At 37.5% G+C, this 21680-nt stretch overlaps 1 protein-coding gene and 1 long non-coding RNA gene across 6 annotated transcripts in view; one reads left to right on the top strand and one right to left on the bottom strand.

Annotated features, from left to right (window-relative positions):
- Positions 1–21680, bottom strand: part of MAP3K1 (mitogen-activated protein kinase kinase kinase 1) — a 77158-nt gene that overhangs the window by 17618 nt on the left and 37860 nt on the right. For 4 of the 5 annotated variants that reach the window (XM_042987051.1, XM_042987073.1, XM_042987057.1 and 1 more), the window contains 8 exons: positions 15300–15450; positions 12465–12665; positions 8119–8319; positions 7637–7753; positions 7173–7321; positions 1224–1345; positions 534–615; positions 236–419 (listed from right to left, as the gene is read on the bottom strand). In XM_042987051.1, the coding sequence (XP_042842985.1) occupies positions 236–419; positions 534–615; positions 1224–1345; positions 7173–7321; positions 7637–7753; positions 8119–8319; positions 12465–12665; positions 15300–15450 (1207 nt within the window). Of the gene's footprint in view, positions 1–235; positions 420–533; positions 616–1223; positions 1346–7172; positions 7322–7636; positions 7754–8118; positions 8320–12464; positions 12666–15299; positions 15451–17128; positions 17421–21680 lie in introns of those variants that run through there. The other variant, XM_042987065.1, reaches the window with a different exon arrangement.
- Positions 1–21680, top strand: part of LOC122238729 — a 74120-nt gene that overhangs the window by 46804 nt on the left and 5636 nt on the right. The window contains exon 5 of the long non-coding RNA XR_006217854.1: positions 12467–12620. This is a non-coding gene — a long non-coding RNA (uncharacterized LOC122238729). The remainder of the gene's footprint in view (positions 1–12466; positions 12621–21680) is intronic.

Below are 21680 nucleotides of genomic sequence, written 5' to 3'. Positions count from 1 at the left end.
CCACAATTTCTTTATCCATTCATCAGTTGATGGACATTTAGGCTCTTTCCATAATTTGGCTATTGTTGAGAGTGAGCAGCATAGTATTAACACCAAAGGTAGAAATTTCCATCGAGTAAGAGTCATGATGGAGGCAAAGTAAAAGTATTTTCTTAAACTATAAACAACTGGGAGACAACTACATTAAGTGGTCTATAAAGGTTTATTTGAGAAATGAAGAACAAGAACCATTTACCTGAATCCATGGCTCAGCTAAATCTTTGTAAGCAGGAGGAATCTGCTGAGTTCCATAATGAGTAAGGTTAAAATTGCTCTCCTGACTCCTTCGTTGTGATCCAGCCAAAGGCTGCTGCTGTATGGTTTGCTGCTGTGCAGCTCGCAGGGAAGAAGGGGAATCCACAGGGCTTGACAACTCATGGCTAATTGAAAATTAACAAAACCTTGTTAAAAATAATTAACAGATTTAAATAACATTTAGGGAACATTTTAACTTTTTGTTAGATACGTCCAAATCATTAATTCAAAACTGTTACCTGTAGAAATCGTGAGATCTCCATTTAGACCTACAAAGGGGACATATTAAAGGTTCTCTATTTCTTCTACATTCTTCTGCCCCTGAAAAATTAAAGGGAAGAACTTTACAAAAATATAAATGCTTAACATTAAGTAGTTATATATAATAATTGTTGCTCGTGGCTAGTATAGGTTTATATTGAAAGAACCTCAAAAAACAACCTGATCAGGTATTTACCTAGAAGCAGGCAAACACAGTAGGTTAAATTTTATTCTGATGCACATACCTCTTGCAAATGCTGTTTTTTTAGTTACAACATGTATTTTGCTAACTATTTTTCAAAACATTCTGCCCACTTGATTACCTGGTAATGTTATTTCAAACTTGCTTTGATGTTACCCTGTCACGCCTGCCCAGGTCTTCTACCTCTTCACCTCCATGTACACTTCAAGACCAGAATCATGTTTCTAATTCTGTGCACTCCTTCCATTACTATATGTATCACACTATGTTACATTTCTTTGCTCACACAGCTCATCTCTTAAAGGATCCTAAACTCCAATTCATTGAAAACTTTACCTAAGGGCCTAGATATACTTCTTTTCTTCTCTCCCTAGGCTCCACAAAAGTCATGTTAAAATCCTAAATAATACAGTTGGCTCATAGAGCAACTATTCTGAGTGAGCAGGGGGAGGAAAGAGCCACATACAGATTGACATGCAGTGGTGATGCAGCTTGTTCCTGCAGCCGTCTTCACACACAGTAAGACTTTCTTCATCAAGCATGCCCAACAAGCAAATAGGACACATCTGTTCCTCCTCATCTTTGATACTGTAAGGAAGGGGAAATGAAAGCATTAAACAGAAAAGAATATAATACAGAATTAATGGCATAGCTAAAAACAGTTTTGGATTCTTTACAATATGAAAAAATAGAAATTCTTGTTAGGAAATCTTGCATACAACTATTTGAGAAATTTATTTTTCCTATTAATTAGTAGAGTAACTTTAAGATTTTGAGTTAAGCTTTCCTTGCTATGAGTACAATTCAGTATATAAACTATAATCTTAAGAGACCCATGTAGCCCCCAGATTCTGCTGTTCCTGAAAAACTGGTCTGAATGAGTGATAGTAAAGTAACAATTTCCTAAAAAATGTTCCTAAAAGCTAAACAGGTCTAGCAAAGTCAGGATGCATGATTCCTCAGGTGAAGGCATACTTACTAGTCAGTCTCTCTCCCTCCTGACTATCTGCCCCTTTTCTTTATCTCCTTTCATAATTAAGGAGCTACATGGAGTGGGGAAATGCTGTCAAAATATGCATGCAGCAATGACAAAAATTAACAAATATTGGAGAAATTATTTATACAACAATCTATAATAAAAATATTAATGGCAAAGATGATCCCAGCTCAAGTAACTTTTCAAATTACACTGAAATTAGCTTACTCAAAAGATTTAGAAAAAAAAAAATTCCACAATTCAGTCCCACTGCAAGTATAACTTACTACTGAAATGCTTTTCTGACTTAAAAAAAAATTCCATCCTGGAATTTTTCCGCTCATCTTTTTACAGTATATATTTTGTAAACATTATTTAGATCATTTATCTATAGAGATGTACAATTTCATATTCTACTTGTTACTAAACTCTTCATATACATAGTAAAAATTTAATGGTGGCATCATTTTCCACTGAGTAGATAGATCTAACTACATAAGCATTTATTTATTGTTGGACAAAAGTTGTTTCTGTATTTTCACATTTTAAGACATAAGGAGAAACCTCTTTGTGCCCACTTCTACATTTCTGATTTTCTTTTCTTTAGCAGTTTTTTCAGGAGTCAAGCCATGTGAGTAGAGAGCAGATATTAGCATACTACAAGGGGATCAAATTAGCCTGTGCCAGCTTTTGTAAACAAAGTTTTTTTTGAACACAGCCATCCCCATTCATTCACATATCTTCTTTGGGTTTTTCAGCTACAAGGGCAGAGATGAGTAGTTGTGACAGAGACCCAGTGAACCTTAAAGCCCAAAGTATTTAAAGTATAAAAAAGTGTAATAATGCCACTTATTGATAACCATTAAAATTTTTGGTCATTATAGTATGTATGTACCCATAATACCCTTTATATATATAAAAATTGGGTTCATGCATGACATACAGCATTACAACTTAGATTTTGTTTCACGCCATTCAGTATTCTTCAGAAGCATAATTTTAACGGCTGCATGAACTATTCCTAATATGGGTATACTTTAACCACTCCCTTGCTCGATGTTTAAGCTATTCTCAATTTTTCACAATACTGTGACAGTCATATATATAAATCTTGTGCATTTCTCAGATTAACATTTTTTTCTTAAAAAAAGGTACATTTACTGGATCAACAAACACAAACATTTAAAAAATCACATTTTTTTTTTTTTCCAGAAAGGCTATATAGCACTTGACATACAGTGAAGCAAATCCTTACACGAGAACTGAATGGTCTTTATTACAAAGTCTCTAAATAAATCTGATACCTTTTTTTTTTTTTTTAATGACCATTTTCTTAGTTATCAGGTTAACTAAACCATTTTCATGTTTGTTTCAATTTTTTTTTTTTTTTTAAGTTTATTTACTTATTTTGAAAAAAGAGAGAGAATCCCAAGCATGCTCCACACTGTCAGTGCAGATCCCAACATGGGGCCTGACCTCAAGAACTATGAGATCATGAACTGAGCTGAAATCAAGAGTCAGGACGCTTAACCAACTGAGCCACCCAGGCGCCCTATGGAATTCTTGTGTCAATACTGTCTTCATGCCCTTTGCCACTATGTACTGGGACCTTAGGTTCCTGTTTGCAGCTTTAATTTTTTTGGTAAAGTTTTTAAAGTATATTCCAATTGTCCTAATTGTTTTTTTACTGTTTCCTATATAGTTTAAAATTAATACAATGCAATCAGGTTTCCAGATAAGTTTCTTTTTATTTTAGTCTTTAGATATAAAAATTTGTGATTACATGAAACATAACCTACTTAGCAACACAGTATAATCTCAGTAAAATCTAGATTATAGCTTCTGTGGTTTCTCTGCATGGATACATTAATCCAAATGAATTAATATCCATAGTATGGCCAGCCCATATTTGGAAGGTACCTTTGTTTATTTTAGAGAGAAACTTTCTAACTTAACTTTGGCTACCTGGTTTTAAACATTTTTTATTTTTTCCAAAATAAAAAGCTACAGGAATGTCAACCAAAAGGAGAAAGGGTCCAGAATAAGTTTGGGTCAGGAAGCTTGAGAAATAAAATTCATTCTTTTCATCTATTTAGAAGAGGTAAGTAGTAAGAGAAAGAGTTCTGAACTAAGAGTCAAGATGCTGAGGTTCTGGTTCTGCCTTTGCTCACCTGAGTGGCATGACCTCTTTTGGCTTCACTTATCATGGAACCACATAAACTAGAAATCTCTAATTCCCAAAAAGCTTGTAAAACTCTCTGATTCTAAAACAAATTCATTTAACCAAAAATAAGGAAATTCAAACATTTACTTTTCCTACAGGTGAAAAAACTGGTCTCTCCATTTTTCACAAATCCCTTGATCTGATTACTTTCTATTTGTGAATTTTGAAGTAGTTACAATACGTAAAAAACTGATGGATGAAGATGGGATTTAATCACTTAGACCCGTGCTTCTCAAACAGGTGCCTCAGGAACACATAGGAGGTGCCCTTTTAAGAAAAGCAGCACTCTTTTCTGGAGTGATTTAAAAAACTCATTTTTGAGGGGCGCCTGGGTGGCTCAGTGGGTTGAGCATCCGACTTCGGCTCAGGTCACGATCTCGCGGTCCGTGAGTTCGAGCCCCGCGTCGGGCTCTGGGCTGATGGCTCAGAGCCTGGAGCCTGCTTCCGATTCTGTGTCTCCCTCTCTCTCTGCCCCTCCCCCGTTCATGCTCTGTCTCTCTCTGTCTCAAAAATAAATAAACGTTAAAAAAAAAAATTAAAAAAAAAAAACTCATTTTTTGAGGCTTCGGAGGGAAGATGGCGGCGTAGGAGGACGCTGGGCTCACCGCGCGTCCTGCTGATCACTTAGATTCCACCTACACCTGCCTAAATAACCCAGAAAACCGCCAGAGGATTAGCAGAACGGAGTCTCTGGAGCCAAGCACAGACGAGAGGCCCACGGAAGAGGGTAGGAAGGGCGGCGAGGCGGTGAGCGCTCCACGGACTGGCGGGAGGGAGCCGTGGCGGAGGGGCGGCCCGCCAGCCAAGCAGAGTCCCCGAGTCTGGCTGGCAAAAGCGGAGGGGCCTGACGGACTGTGTTCCGACAGCAAGCGTGACTTAGCGTCTGGGAGGTCATAAGTTAACAGCTCTGCTCAGAAAGCGGGAAGGCTGGAGGACAAAGGGAGGGAGAGCTGCTGAGCCCCCGGACAACAGAGCTCAGTTTGGTGGGGAACAAACGCGCTCGCCAGAGCCATCTCCCCCGCCCATCCCCCAGCCAAAATCCCAAAGGAAACCAGTTCCTGCCGGGCAACTTGCTCGCTCCGCGCAAACACCCAACTCTGTGCTTCTGTGGAGCCAAACCTCCAGCAGCGGATCTGACTCTCTCCCGCTGCCCACAGGGCCCCTCCTGAAGTGGATCACCTAAGGAGAAGTGAGCTAAGCCTGCCCCTCCTGCCCCCGTGCACCTTGCCTACCCACCCCAGCTAATACGCCAGATCCCCAGCACCACAAGCCTGGCAGTGTGCAAGTAGCCCAGACGGGCCACGCCACCCCACAGTGAATCCTGCCCCTAGGAGAGGGGAAGAGAAGGCACGCACCAGTCTGACTGTGGCCCCAGCGGTGGGCTGGGGGCAGACATCGGGTCTGACTGCGGCCCCGCCCACCAACTCCAGTTATACACCACAGCACAGGGGAAGTGCCCTGCAGGTCCTCACCACTCCAGGGACTATCCAAAATGACCAAACGGAAGAATTCCCCTCAGAAGAATCTCCAGGAAATAACAGCAGCTAATGAACTGATCAAAAAGGATTTAAATAATATAACAGAAAGTGAATTTAGAATAATAGTCATAAAATTAATCGCTGGGCTTGAAAACAATATAGAGGACAGCAGAGAATCTCTTGCTACAGAGATCAAGGGACTAAGGAACAGTCACGAGGAGCTGAAAAGCGCTTTAAACGAAATGCAAAACAAAATGGAAACGACGACACCTTGGATTGAAGAGGCAGAGGAGAGAATAGGTGAACTAGAAGATAAAGTTATGGAAAAAGAGGAAGCTGAGAGAAAGAGAGAGAAAAAAATCCAGGAGTATGAGGGGAAAATTAGAGAACTAAGTGATACACTAAAAAGAAATAATATACGCATAATTGGTATCTCAGAGGAGGAAGAGAGAGGGAAAGGTGCTGAAGGGGAACTTGAAGAAATTATAGCTGAGAACTTCCCTGAACTGGGGAAGGAAAAAGGCATTGAAATCCAAGAGGCACAGAGAACTCCCTTCAGACGTAACTTGAATCGATCTTCTGCACGACATATCATAGTGAAACTGGCAAAATACAAGGATAAAGAGAAAATTCTGAAGGCAGCAAGGGATAAACGTGCCCTCACATATAAAGGGAGACCTATAAGACTCGTGACTGATCTCTCTTTTGAAACTTGGCAGGCCAGAAAGGATTGGCACGATATCTTCAGTGTGCTAAACAGAAAAAAATATGCAGCCGAGAATCCTTTATCCAGCAAGTCTGTCATTTAGAATAGAAGGAGAGATAAAGGTCTTCCCAAACAAACAAAAACTGAAGGAATTTGTCACCACTAAACCAGCCCTAAAAAACTCATTTTTACATTAAACCCAATAAGGAACTTGGAAAAGAAAGATAACGGACAAGAATTTTTATAATACTAGAGACTTGAAAATTTTTTCACACTGGTCATTTTAGGCTATATCCTTCAGTATTGTATGTTCATTCTTATCAGCTAGGCAATGAAAAAGTTTGAGAAGTGCTGTAGATTTTAAATAGTAATTGTGATTAATGGCTACTGTATCTCTTAATTACAATTGATTAGTCTGTTTCCAAGAGTATCCTTGGGCTCTCACAAGTAAAACAGCCTGTAATGAGGATTCCCTGAAAAGATCTATGAAAGAAGTAGTGATGTCATACAATTTAGAGATCCTGCATTTCAAAGTGATTTTGGAAAACCATTTGCCTTGTATATAATTTGTTAATAAAACTATAGACATATTTTTTACACAGTGCTGCACCTTCATTATCTGCAAAAGAGTGATAAAACCTACCTAATGAGGTTGGCCTATGAACAGAATAAGACAACGTATTAGATGCTTGGCACAAAGTAATGATTGATAAATAGTAGCCACTTATATTTATACTTGCCACTTGATTTTTCTTGTGAAATGACTCTACTATATTCTGATATTTAAGGTGCCATTTTTCAACAGTGTGGTTTTTCAGGATGAGAAGTCCACATATATATATGCATATATATATGTGTATACACACACATGCTCAGATGATCTATGTTGTTTACCCTTGATTTTAACTTCAAAGCCAAGGTTCAATAGGTCAATTACTTTAGAGCAGCTTAACAAGTAGGTATAAAAAATTACCTCTAAAATTAAAAAGTAACACTAGATTAATGCTTTTAATTCCTTAAATAGTACTAACCTGTTTTCTGAACTAGATGTAGAAGTACTAGATGATGACAATGTATGAGAATTTGACATGCGTGAAACAAACTTCTGGATGGTGTTACGAGATGGAGCTTTGATCCTTGAGCTACGCCTACTGTGATATTTCTGGAACAAACTTTCAACCTAACATTGAAAAAAAAACAGTAACAATGATATTCATGCCATAATAACATATAAAGAATTCTATAGAGGTTGAATTATTTGTCTTTTATTTCATAAGTTTTTCACAAAGCCAATTTAAGAGCTTCAAAATAACAGCAGGTCAGTGTTCACATTCTTTTCAGTCTGGAGGAAAAAGTCAATAGATTATAAGAGATAAGGCTCAAATAATTCTTCTGTGTCTTTATAACTTCAAAATGACTCCTCATGGAGAAGTGTCAGGAATGAGCCATAAAAATTTATTAACAATTTTACTCTAAGGTACTTATTAAAAATTACCTCAAAATTCTTTAAAGTTTTTCTCCATAACATTGGGTCTGAAGGTTCTAGTTGAAACACCCGGAGCATGACAAATAACAGATGGATACAAAATGTTCCACGTCCACAGCTGCAGTTCTAGAGAGTTAAAAGAGAACTTATGGGTTAACAAATCTCTGGCTCTATTAGAATTCCTAAGATGATCACTTTTTTTTATATTTCCAAGTTTAACAAAGTTTTCTATTTGCTTCATTATTATTATGTAAGATATATAAGGATAAGCAAGAAAAGTCTATGTATGAACTAATCTCTTATTTATGGTAAATTTATTAAATAGATCAAATCTGTATTCTCAAGTAGAAACCTTCACAAATACATTAAATAAAAATGTTTATCAGCCCAAAATATTTTTTAAACTCACTTTAGTTTACTGAAGAGAAATAAGTCATCTAAACTTAAGAAGAACAGATACTAATAAACTGTAGAATGGTGAAAGATCCTACCTGAGGCCCAATAAACACCCGGTATTTATTGTCTGGGCTGTCTCCTCCAATCAGGAAAGAGTTGGGTCCTATTTGTTGCAGTAAGTACAGCCTGGCCCGCATGACTTTGTTTACACGGCGGTTTGTCTCCTCAGGGCTGTATGGTGAGAAGCCATCCGGGGAAGGGGCTCTTCTAGGTGGTGTGATTCTCCCGCTCTGAAACTTCACAACATTGTTTTTGTATTAGGTAAATTGCTTACTTATTGATAAGAAACACTTACCTTAAAAAAAAGGTCGTATCAGATGGCCATGTGGCATTTTATATTCTGAAAAAATGCTCCCAAATATAATGGGACAAAATGCATATTGCAAATGCTTTTATTTGACATACTCATCACAAAGAAACTTCTAAAATCACAGTCATCCCTATAAATAATGATAAATATCTGGCCAAGTGAGACAACCATGTGATAATTTTACAAATTGTAAGTATTTGAGTTCTTTGAAGAGTATTATGTAAACCAAGATGGAAAGCATAAAGATTCACTTAGAAGCAAGCACAATGACTTGTTTCTAGTGATAAAAATTAAATATCCAGTTTCCTCACTTCCACTTAAGGTGTTACCAAATGCTCTTTTGCAAGAGCATATAAATGCTGCCATGCAATTCCTCCCATGGTGCAGTCTGTAGAGAACTAATGGCAAGTGACTTTCCCCAGATTAAGACATCTCACCAAAGGCTGATAAAACTTCTCCTGTGGTGAGGGTGACATATACCACTCTCATTCTACCTCACTGATTCCCCTAGAACTTGGTCTTTCCATCAGTGGTCAGTGGGAATTCTAATTCTTTTTGACACCTAATTTAATCGTTAAAGATAATAAATGTTGGTGAGAACACGAAGCATTAGAACCGTGCTTGTGGGGAAATAAAATGGTACAGCTCCTATGGAAAACATGACCCGGCAATTCCACTTCTAGGTATAAACCCAAGAGAAGTGAAAAGTTATGTCCACCCAAAGATTCATATACACATGTTCACAACAGCATTATATATATAATAACCAAAGAGTGGAAATAACCCAAATGTCCATCAACTGATGAATGGATAAGCCAAATGTGTATATCCACACAAAAGAATGTTATCTTCTATAACTTAAAAGTATAGTACTTCTGGGGTGCCTGGTGGCTCAGTTAAGCATCTGACTCTTCATTTCAGCTCAGGTCATCATCTTGCAGTTCGTGAATTTGAGCCCTGTAACCACAGTGACAGTGTGGAGCCTGCTTGGGGTTCTCTTTCCTTCTCTCTCTGCCCTTTCCCAGATCTTTCTTGCTCTCTCTCAAAATAAATAAACTTAAAAAAAATGGAGTACTTTTAAACATAAAGAGAAGTAGGTGTATCAGAAATTAGTTTTGAATGTTAAACAACAAAAAAGAGGAAGAATGATATGGCACAACGAATACTTTGTGTTAAAATATGAATGCACATGGCAAAAATTCACACACTGATAATTAAAAAAAATTTTTTTAATGTTTATTTATTTTTGAGAGTGGGAGCAGGGGAGGGCAAGAGTGAGTGGGGAATAGAGTATCTGAAGCAGGCTCCATGCTGCGGACAGTAGAGAGACCAATGCGGGGCTTGAACTCATGAATAGTGAGATCATGGCCTGAGCTGAAGTCGGATGCTTAACTGACTGAGCCACCCAGGTGCCCAATGCACACACTGATAAGTAAACACAGTTTGTGGGGGAAAACAAAACTAAAACAAAGAGAGTATGGATACAACTTATATGATGCTGTGTGAAAGAAGCCAGTCACAAAAGACCACATATACTGCATGACTCCATTTACTGTATATGTAATGACCAGAAAAGGCAAATTATATATAGAGTCAGAAAGTACATTAATGGTTGCCTAGGGCTGAGGATAGACTGCTCATTTGGTCTGGGGTTTCTGGGGTGATGAAAATGTTTTAAAGTTGACTGCTGTGATGGCTATAACTCTGAGTAGACCAAAACCAAGGAACTATATAACTTAAACAGGTAAACTGTACTGTATAGGAATTATATCTCAATACAGCCATTATTTTTTAATAGGCAGTTATTTAAAAAAAAAAAAAGTACACGTGTACATGCTATATGACCTAAGTATTCAGACTATGGATTTGCTCACAGATGTGCAAAATGATGTATGCCTAAAAAGTATGTTTGCATACGTTTTTTTAGTAATGAAAGTGAAGAAGGAATATAAATGTCCATTAGTATGAAGTTCATTAAACTATGATTTATCCAGATAATGAAATGCTAAGTTGCTGTTAAATGAGGGGTAACTTTAACATCTATCCTAAAGTGGGAGAGGGCAGGGAAAATGTAATTTGTATGTACTCGTGGTAGACTTTTACTTTGATGGCCCCTATGAACCACACCGCCCAGTACTTGCACCCTTGTGGAGTCCCCCACCACACTAATTCTGGGTTTGCAACTGGCATGTAACTACTTTTGGGCAATAAGGCATTAGGATATAAGGCAGCTTTATAAGAACTTCCACACTGGACTTGCCCTCCTGATACACTTTTTTTTTGGCTTAACAGAAATTTGCTTCACAGTTTCAGAGGTTAGAAGTCCAAGAGCAGATGTCAGCAGGGTGGATTCCCTCTTAGGACTGTGAGAGGAAATATGTTTTATGTTCTCTCTTACCTTGCAACACTTGGTGTTGTGCTGTGAGAACGAAAGAGATGTCAGCAGCCCCCAACTGTTCTAGCATCCCAGCTGAAACACCAGATATGGGAGTAAGGAAGCATTTTGGATATTCTAACTTCCACAGATGCCATGAGGAACAGACAAAAGTCACTCTTGCTGAGCTCCACCTAATTTGCAGATTCATGATTGTTCTTATTTTAAGTTTTGTTTTTTTTTAATAGCTCATTTAAAGGTGTGTCAACATAAAGCCAATAAATACTGGTAGGTATCTTGGGCTTTAATGTGAAAAGATTCACTTAAAATTTACTTCTTGAAGGATTTATATGCAAATCTCCCCTTGGTAGGCATGACCTTAATCATTCTACCATTCACTCATTTGCTCTTCAAGTTTAGAAAGTCAATTTTAACTTGCATTTTGCCACTAGAGGTCTCATTCTTTCATTTTCTCTCTGGAAGTTAGCACCTATCATTTTGTAAATCTCTTTGATGTCTGATTTAAAATAGAAGACAGCTGGATTCTCATTGATGCTTCTGCATTCAGTCTGCTGTGATACTATGATCTGGTTAAAGTACATGAAGAAAATGTGGCTTTACAAATATATGTAGCTGGGAAAGGTATTGTAAAAGACAGTAATTATGAACACTCTTTTTTTGATACTACTCCAAAAAAGTGGTTTCTTTTTTTTTTTTATTTAAAAAAAAAATTTTTTTTTCAACGTTTTTTATTTATTTTTGGGACAGAGAGAGACAGAGCATGAACGGGGGAGGGGCAGAGAGAGAGGGAGACACAGAATCGGAAACAGGCTCCAGGCTCCGAGCCATCAGCCCAGAGCCTGACGTGGGGCTCGAACTCACAGACCGCGAGATCGTGACCTGGCTGAAGTCGGACGCTTAACCGACTGCACCACCCAGGCGCCCCCAAAAAAGTGGTTTCTTAAAGGAGACTGTGATATGGAATCTGAAACCACACCAACAAACTTTTCCTACTGTTACACATTAAAATCCAGATGGTATATCTCACACAATTTGAATGGATCATTTACCTAAGGATGGTTTTGTTTCATCATGCACTGGTCATCAGGAAAATACTGGTTCACTAAGTTATGCAGATCTCTCAAATGTTCACACATTTCACTGTGCGATATATATGGAAAAAAAAATCACAGTTGATAAAATCACTGATCTCATTAGAAAATTCTTTTAAGGACTGGGAAACTGTCAAGCTGACAGTGGTAGATAGTTTTCCAAAATTCTAATTTTTGCTTGAAATCTCAAATTTTACCACTGGTGAAAAAACATTTCCGTTGCCTTCCTTCAAGTTCCTTCCTTCACTTAACTAGTCTTAAGGAAAATGCCAAATACCCAGATGAAGAATACATTTTCTATTGTCACAGCTTTAATTCAGGTGAATGCACCAGCAGCTTTACCCACCAATTTAAATGTTAATGCAGTGAAAGGGGCAAATAACATCTCAGTTTTATTACCAAATTTGCTTTGAGTTAACGGATCCACAGAAAAGGTCCCAGGACCTTCCCTCTTCCCCCAATGTAGGGCTTGTGGACCACACTTTGAGAAGTGCTGCTTTAACAGATGTCTAGCAATATTTTCTGTGTTACAGATGAATCTAAAAATTGTAGAAACTTAACATGCTTGTTGAAACATTAACTTACAGGTACGGGGGAGACTCTCTTTCTCCTCACTCCTGGAGATTCAGATTTCACTGTGCGGCCCGCCGGGGAGCTGCCGGGAGAAGGACTGCGGCGGCCCTTGGGAGCTGGTGAAGTGGTGCTTGTCTGGCTTTCTCCTGGAGACTCAGCTGCCAAGCTGTGAGTTTCAGAACCGTCTCCTTTAATAGGGATTGGTTTTACCACCTAAATTAAAATTCCAATATTCTCATTACTTAAAAATATAAAAAATAAGTAAATTTGAACACAACAGACTAAGAGATGAACTCAAGTTTTTCATCACACAATATTATACAAATATAACAGACAACATATCAACTTTTATTTAGTCTTACTTCAAATGATATAAATGTAAGACTTTTTACCCACAGATTTCTTTAACGTAGGCTTTATCACTAGTTAAAATGTTATTATGTAATTTTAGAAATTTAGCATTATCTGTTATTATGTGCTCTAAATCACTTAACATTAAAAATCAACAATCACAGGTTAGTAAACAAATGTGAAAAATAAGCACTTATACCTTCTACAGTTAACTTATTCAACTAGATTAAAGTAGATGTTTTTTCATTTCTATTGAGAAAATGCAGGATCTTGAAAACAATAATGGGAGTAATTTATGTGCCCAAATAGTCTAATCGATACAAAACCATTTTGCCTTTTTTTTTTTTTTTGCAATGTTATGTTACAACAGTTTAGACATATATTTCAGAATCACCAAAAGAAGCTAGATATTTAAAAGATCAATCTCTCAAGCACAAATGCAGGCTATAAAACCTGCTATTTCTCAACAGACCTAATCTAGCTATGACCAAAAGGCCATACACTGTAGCCTTAGCCAACCATCCCCGCCTTCCTTCCACTACTCTTCTACTGTTCTACTAGCCAGCTGCTGTGCCTACCACACACGCCTAACCTGGCCTTGTCCTGCACTCTCACTCCCACTCTCCCTTCTAATCCACATCTCTAGCCTGCAGCATACCAGGTAGCATACCTTCACCTGGTGAAAACACCCAGCTTTTAAGGCTCGGTTAAAATCCTACCTTTAACAAAAGTGCCCTTAACTCTGTCAGCCTGACATTTTTCTTCTAAGTCATCATTGCTTTCTGCCCAGTCCACACATTTGGTGTATACTCACAAACTGTTCTGTGGTATTTCATGCCTTTATTTTTATTTATAAGTTGCATTTTCACAACTGGAGATATTTATATCTCACTTATATTTCAAGAAGGATCTGATGTAATTTATATAAGACATAATAAACACAATCAGATTTCCCAAGTAGACTATAAACTTCTTAAGGGTAATATGAAATCTGTAAACTGTAACATACAGGGTAGTATAACTGTGCTAAGGACTACGTGTCAAATGTCTTATTCCACACATCTCTTCCCTCTTTAGCTCTGTCTTGTATTTAAAGATTTGCCAGAAAGGGGACAGTGAGAAAAACCAAAATTTTGTCTTAGAAAATGGAATGTCCTTAGTTTATATGTAATAAAGGATTGGCTTTATTGGCTTCTTTTTAAAAAGTTGTAATTTCTGCTTTATGGTATTCTCAAAAGATTTAGACTCTCCACTAGCACAAGGAGCTCCAGAAAGCAACACATTCAAATGGCTTTACCTACTCAAAAGTTCTTTGTAGTAACTTGGTAGAAATTTACTCCCTTCTATAAGTTATTTCAATAGAACTTTTGCTTTTCTAAGATAAATTCCTGATTTCTTCATCTTTATCCTCTGACATGATTACTAAAACAGTGAGGGGTTCTCGCCATACTACTTCCTATGAAAAACAAATGCAAGAAATGTGGAAGCTCAGCTGGAAAGGAAAGGACTCATGAGTAACACAGCTTAAAAAGCTGGTAGATAAAGGAACAATTAAATATATTCTATATTGGCTCCATGGGTAAACACCAGTAGGTAGAACGTGCAAGACAACACAATGATGAGGGATGTCTATGTGGCTATCAAGCACTTGAAATATGGCTAATGTGGCTGAGGAACTAAATTTTTACTTTATTTACATTTAATTAATTTCAATTTGAACTTAAATAGGCAAGAGGGATGAATGGAGAGCTAGCTGGTCATTTGGCAAGGGTAAAGGTCAAGGGTTTCAAATGTCAAGTGAGTAGCTTGCCCAATAACTTTTATGATTATGCCCACCATCCCTTTGCCTACCCCAAACCTAATCAATCTTAACTTATCTTTGTTTATAAAGGACAAAAAACTTGCTGATACAGGCGGATACGGGATCACTTAACAATTGAGGTCTATCTCCTTTGTAAGAATGAGAAGCACATTTCATAGTATTTGTATACCTTAAAAGAGAATAACCATGGCAAAAGATGGAGTATGACGTTCTCTCCTAATCCTAGTAATCTAGGTTTCTTTCCTCAAACCCTGGGCATCTTTTAAATTTACCTCAAACTCTATGAGGCTATTCAGTTTTTGCTTTCCTGGATGATTTCTGGAACTCAGATCTTTGGATCCTATCTTAGAGAGAGAACATTAGAAAAATTGCTTTTCTTTCTTAAAATACAGTATAAATCTCTACCAAAAGGATTTTAGACACTGACAGTAGGGGGCAGTGTTGCTTTAAGCATTAGCTACCCAATCCAACCAGTTCAGTTTCTAGAACAATTTAAGGTGCTTAATGAGCATAGTTTTAGCTATGTTTTATTCCAAGTGGCTAGAATGTTAAGCAAATCAAATAACTGCACTTAAAATCAAGAAGAAAAAAAAGCTTACAAGAGGATCTACTTATGCTTAATTTCCCATCTCTTCCTATGCTTTCTTCCTTATAGCAGGTAAACAGACACTTACCACAGGGCCCCTCCTATTTCTTCTCTCCAGCCACTCGTGCTTCCAGGCTGGCATACAGGTTGCCTTCAGTTTCTCCCTGATCATTCGTTCTTCTGGGCGATCGTCCATCTTATGCAACCCCTTGAGAGTTTCTTTATTCTCCATCTCGCGACTAAAATGGAGGGAGCAATAAGAAGGAGATTAGTATATAAAAAATTTCCAAGAATAAGTAGTATTTTATATTTTCAGTGGACATGTAACTAAAAAGGTAACTGCTAAAACCTCAATTTAAGCCAAGTATGAAAGAAAGTGTCACTGTGAATCGTATATACTCTGTTTTTCAATGTTGTATGGTAATGTGAGTGTAATAGTGCCTTTAAAAAGAAAAGTTCTATTTAGAAGGTGCAGGCTTACTAATACTACTAACACAGACCTTTGTTTACAGGTAGTTAACAAAATGGATCCCAAGACATTAAGTACTGCATTAAGAAACACATTCATGAAGACTGCACTGCTTCCATTTATACCACTCTCACATACTTGAAGTATTTAACAGACAAATATTTAGAAGAGCATTTTACTACTCTAGGATTTCCAATAACTTAAGGATTTCCAATAATTTAAGTAAATATAGATAGAATCTGGTGGATATGCTCATTTTCTGAAAAAAGCTAAATCAATATTTAATAAGCTAAGTGAAACCTAACCACATCTTCTATGATCTCACAATATTTGTTCGAAGCCTAAATGATTAGATTTGTATTCTTGTAACATTATTTCCACATCACAGTATTGGGGACACTCCATATATAAAATGTAAAAATTGGTACAAACATGTGAACTTTACTCCATAATATACTGTGGAGTTATCAGAATAAAATAATCTGTAAGCTAGTAATTTTTGAAAATTAATCCTAAAAGGCTCCTAAAATTATTTAGCCTTTAATAGGTAAAGCATCCACTAATTTCAAATACACTTATATCCACATGCGGATATATACAACAGATACAATATACATATGCATGGATTTTAAAACCTGATTCATAAGGAAACAGTTAAAGCATTTGCACTCTGGGAGAAGTAACAATTTAAAAAATACTAATCAGCTAAGTTCAATAACTATTTTGGAAATTCTATAAAGCTACAAAACTGATTTTTCTACATAGATAGGAAAAGGAAATACTCAAGGAAATACCAGAGATGATAGCTGCAAGCTTACTAAAAAGTGAAATGCAAACTCCTCTAGGAATTTTCCAGATAATTACAACCACAGAGCAGCAGTATCTTCAGAGAACCAGCAAAAACTTAAAACTAAATATGCACTAGAAAGTAAATGGTTAACTGGTTTTCCTAAAGCATCAATTCTGGAGGGGAGTGGAAATCAACAAGTTAAACATCCCTGTGCAGAGATTGGTCTAGAGAGTTTTAGGAATGCAAAGAGTACAAAACATTTGAAAACTTGCAAATCGGCATTAAGAGCACGTAGTAGAGTATTTCCATCACATGGTATAAAAAAGCTGTCCAAAAAAAAAAAAAAGAGGCTACCTGAGAAGAAAAAAGGTAAAGGAAGGAAGGAAGGAAAGGAAGGAGATTCTTTTTTTTACTTAGAAGTGCCTGGCTGTTTTTCCTGCTCTAATTATAGTATAAAATATAACTTTTGGGGTATATAAGAGAAGACTAGAGAAGGAGGGAGGAGAGGGAAAGGAAGAGAGGAAAGAAAGGGAAGGAACAAGAAAGAAGAAAAGGAGAGGAGAGTGAGAGAGTAGGGGGTGGGGAGAGCTAAGGGAAGGAAAAGGCAGGGGTAGAGAAACGTTTTCACAAAATTTCATCCTGTTCAGTTACTACTTACCCAGGGAAGCTCAGATTTACAGGCAACTGAATTTATGGGCTGACTGCATACCAAAAATTCACTTACAATTCTCTAGTTTGAAAAGCAAACACTTTCCCCTCCAGTAACAACGTTGCAAGGCGTGGCTAGGTTCCCAGGCTAGTTCTCAAAAAATAAGTCACATGGCAGAACTGCAGTACATTTTACACCAGAAGCTCCTGCACTCCCAGACAAGAGAGCTTATCTTCCCTTTGGTCCTAAATGTCTCTCCTCCCCCACATTTGTTTTAGGAGTATCTCTTCTCCATTCTGTATTTTCAGTGTCTCTCTCCCAGGAACCCACCAGAAGACTCTCCCTGTCTAAACACCTCTTCCTGGAAGATGTGGCCTCCTTAAAGTTGGCATGAGTTGCCTCTTTCCTTTTTGCTTGTTTGAAAATACTGTAATTATTTAAACCAATTTCTCAATAAATAATAGGGAATGAGCAAACTAGTAGTTCAACTTTTACATACATCTGTTTCTTCAGAACAAGGGAGTGAAATGGAAGTGCTGGGTCAGACCATACACAAATTTAAGATTCCTGATAATACTGGCAAATTATCTTCAAGAAAATGTATCTTCCATTCACAATCCCTCAGGTCAAGTTGCCATCTTAGCTGGTCTGTACTAACAGACTCCTAAGGGGGCTTCTTCACTTTGAATCTTACTCCAGTCCAGGTTTCACAGAGCAGCCAGGGTCACTTCCTCTATTAAAACCCTCCAGTGGTTTGCCCCTGGGCTTAGATTAAAATGTTTAAAAGGTCCACTGTGGCTATGCACCATGTGGTCTTATCTCAACTGAAAATCACCTAGACCTCTACCCAACCCTTGTGTTTCTTTCACTGTCTAAAAAACTCCAACATCTTTCCTGCTCAAGACTTCTGCACAGACAGACTTTTGCAGAGCTATTAGCACAAAGGCTGATGCAGGGCTTGAACCCATGAATCCGAGATCAGGACCTGAGCCAAAGTTGGACACTCAACCCAGTGAGCCACCCAGGTGCCCCTTAATGTTTATTTAACTTTGAGACAAGAGAGTGTGAGTGGGGAAAGGGCAAAAAGAGAGGGGGACAGAAGATCTGAAGCTGGATCTGTGCTGACAGCAGAAAGCCCGATTTGGGGCTCAAACTCACCAATCAGGAGATCATGACCTAAGCCAAAGCTGGATGCTCAACTGACTAGGCACCCAGGCACCGCCCCCACCTTGTTCCATTTTTTGACAGCACTGTACTTTTCCTTTAAAGTACTCATTGCAATTTGCAAGCCTATTTCCCGATCCCCCATCAAGAACTATAAACTCTATGAAGGCAGGGACCAGTGTTTTATCCATCATTATATATACAACATCTAACAATGTCTGGCTTATGATAGGTATCAAAGCATATATTAAATGAATAATCATGTGTTAACATCTTTGACAGCCCTAAGAACCTTCCTAGTTTTAAAATTTAATGACTACTCATGTTATTCTTTTTATAGTTCTGTTTTTAATTAAGACTACAGTTGCAGTTTAGATGTTATTTAGTAGAGCAATTTTTGTTGTTCCTAAATTAATCTGTAAATATAAACCAAAATATTCTAATGTCTTCATAAATAATTATATATCATTAATTATAAAATGTGTATTTTTCACATTTTAGTATCTCTGAAATCTGAATGCCTCTTACAATCAAATGTTGTAATTTATGGCAGGGTTTATATAAAATAATGGTTCCATTTACAACCAATGGGATCTTAGCTTCAATGAAATATACAGTAAATCCTAATTCTACTGACTAGGAAAAAAATCATGTGTGTATGGATAGAGAAGTCATGTGTCATCTTATCCAATTAACATTATAGCTATAATAATATTAATATTAAATCTTAATCTTAAACCCACAAACTAATCTAAACAGATAGTTGCTAAATCACCAGGAGATTAGAGGGCCTCTAATTCATTTTGGTTAAACAAGAGTGTTCTGGAGAGTTATTTTTGACCTAGTACCTACAACCAATACCTGTTATTTTATCTAAAGTAATAGCTTGTATATTTCTGACTCTTTGACAAAACAAACATAATGTATTTTGGGAAAGTATTTTGAAGACTTTAAAAATAAATGAAATTTTAGCCAGACAAATATGAGAAACTTAAACACTGTTACAGATTAAGCTTTATCTTCCTTTCCTGTTTATTTAGAAAACATGAGGTTTCTTGCTTTTTTTGGTTCTAAACATTCCTCAGAATAAATTTGTGATCAATCTAGAGTGTCAGAGAACCTTTCTCTTCTGAGGTTAGGCTTCTTGTTCTAGTCTCTTTCTAGAGACAGAATTTACCTGCTAACAAATGAAATGGTTCAGTGCCCCCTTCTTAATGAAGCCATTTGGTCCTTTCTTTATCTGACCTCCCACAGTACCAGCTATTATTAAATGGACTGTCACTCTTATAGATGTCCTCTCCCTTAACTTCTAGATGATTTTTTCCTATTTCTGCTTCTGACTCTCTGACCTCACTGGTATCATATACTAGACCCTCTTCCAGGAGCCCCTTAAATACTAGTCACTGCCCTCTTCTCAATACTCTCTTAAGTACACCAAGATATTTCATACCTCTCTGCTACTGCAGATGGTTTTTTTCTCCTGACAGAACCACCCTATCATCTTACATGCCTTCATCAAGAACTTCCTACTCCCACTCTACAGCAGTTGCCACTCCCTCCCACCATGTCAATATTAATTATAATACAGCATAAAGTCCAGTATTGGTTTAAGTATCTGCTTCCCTCACCACACTAGGAGCTCTTCTGGGACAGACCACAACATCATACTCATTTTTTTATCCAGGCAAATGTCCTGGACAAGCCACAAAAGGCACCCAACTCGAAGCCAGGGCACCTATCTAGTCATAGCCACCTCCCCTTCTGTAGTGTCTGATGCTCAGGGGCACTATGGTTTATAAACGTGAATCCCTCCAGCAGTCACATTTGGCCAGTGCAATAATTTGCCCTCATCCAAAGACCCTTTATACTAGATGGCATTGTTATATTTTAACCAGATCTGCCCACTGTGGGAGTTTAAAAGATACATGGATGTGTCACTGTAGGAAGAATGGCACCAAAATAGAGAAAAAGAGCAAAGCAGTAACTAGGAACAGTGAGACAAAATAAGGGAGAGCAAAGAGAAATTAGAAGGAAGATGAGGTCAGCGATGGAAGGATGGAAAGAAGCAATGAAAATAAACATGAGAGTTGTACCTGGGTCCCCTGATATGCTGTTACCCGGTAAGAGCTACTTTTACACTTCCCTGGGTGGTGAATAACCAAGTTCTCCAAAGGCTGCATGTGTTCGCTGCAATGGAGGAAACTTCATGGGTCCTTTTTACATTGTACTGAAATAAACCCCATAATCCCTCTCTTCCCTGCATCCCCAAAGAGTCTGACTACAGCACTAACACAGCTCATTGCTCTGGCACACAGAGGATATTCAAAAAACACTCAAAAATAGAATCCTACCAAGTTAACTATAATTTTTAAAAGCTATTTCTTAAATAGTTCATTTTTAGCATGGAAATATGTTAGTCAACTAGTAATATGGAGAAGTAATGACCAGACATACGTCATAATAGAAAAAGTTAATGTTACATGACAGGCAAGGTGTTAGGTGCTTTATATATATTTACAGGTACTTCACCCTCCCAATAACCACATGAGGTCATTACCATCTGAGGCGTGGAGAGGCAGGCTTACAAGCCTGGGATCACACAACATATAAGGAGCAGGACCAGGATTTAGACCTTGGTCAATCTGACTCTGACTGCTATGGCAGGTCACTGTCAATTCTGATTTTGTTTTTACAATGAGTCAACGCCAGGTATCTGTGCTATTTATCTATTTGATAAGAATACAAAGAAGTTTAAACAAGTTTTTACAATGGTGACTAAGAATTCAAAAGCTCATTAATTCTTTTCATTAATAGAGCATTTCACTGTAATAGGAGTATATAATGATTATATGAAACCTTTCTGGAAATTAAGGGGTTTAACTTTAGTATATATGAAGATTGTCAAACAGTTCACATTATGGATAACTTTATATACAAAGAATCTTCATTCTTTCAGTATCCAAGGAATCTCACAGAACCCTGGAAATACACTGAATTATTTGGGACAGGCACAATTAAGAGCCACACAACTGAGGTCTGCTTGGGAAGTTCTCATAAGAGTGGGAAGTTCTCATAAGAGTAGGAATTCTTATGCTAAAACCCACAGACTTTGTTACCAAGGGGAGAGGAGAGTAAGGGAAGAACCCCCTTCCAAAACAAAACTAGTCTGTTGTGGGACCCTTAAAATTTAAGTTTCCAAGTAAAGGTCAAGAGAAGGAATGACTTAGGTAAGACTGGGGAGAGAGTCTGGTGAAGCATATGGCTAACAAAAGAGGCTAACAATCCCTTAACATCGACAGGGCACTGCGCTAACAGTTCCACATGGGTCACCTCAGTCAATTCCCAAGACATGGAACTTTTATTATCCCATTGGCAAAAAAACAAAAACAAAAACAAA

Source organism: Panthera tigris, chromosome A1 (assembly GCF_018350195.1).
Source record: "Panthera tigris isolate Pti1 chromosome A1, P.tigris_Pti1_mat1.1, whole genome shotgun sequence".
Classification (NCBI taxonomy): Eukaryota; Metazoa; Chordata; class Mammalia; order Carnivora; family Felidae; genus Panthera; species Panthera tigris.
Note: the sequence above shows the minus strand (reverse complement) of the source record. Positions and strands in the feature narration are given on the sequence as shown.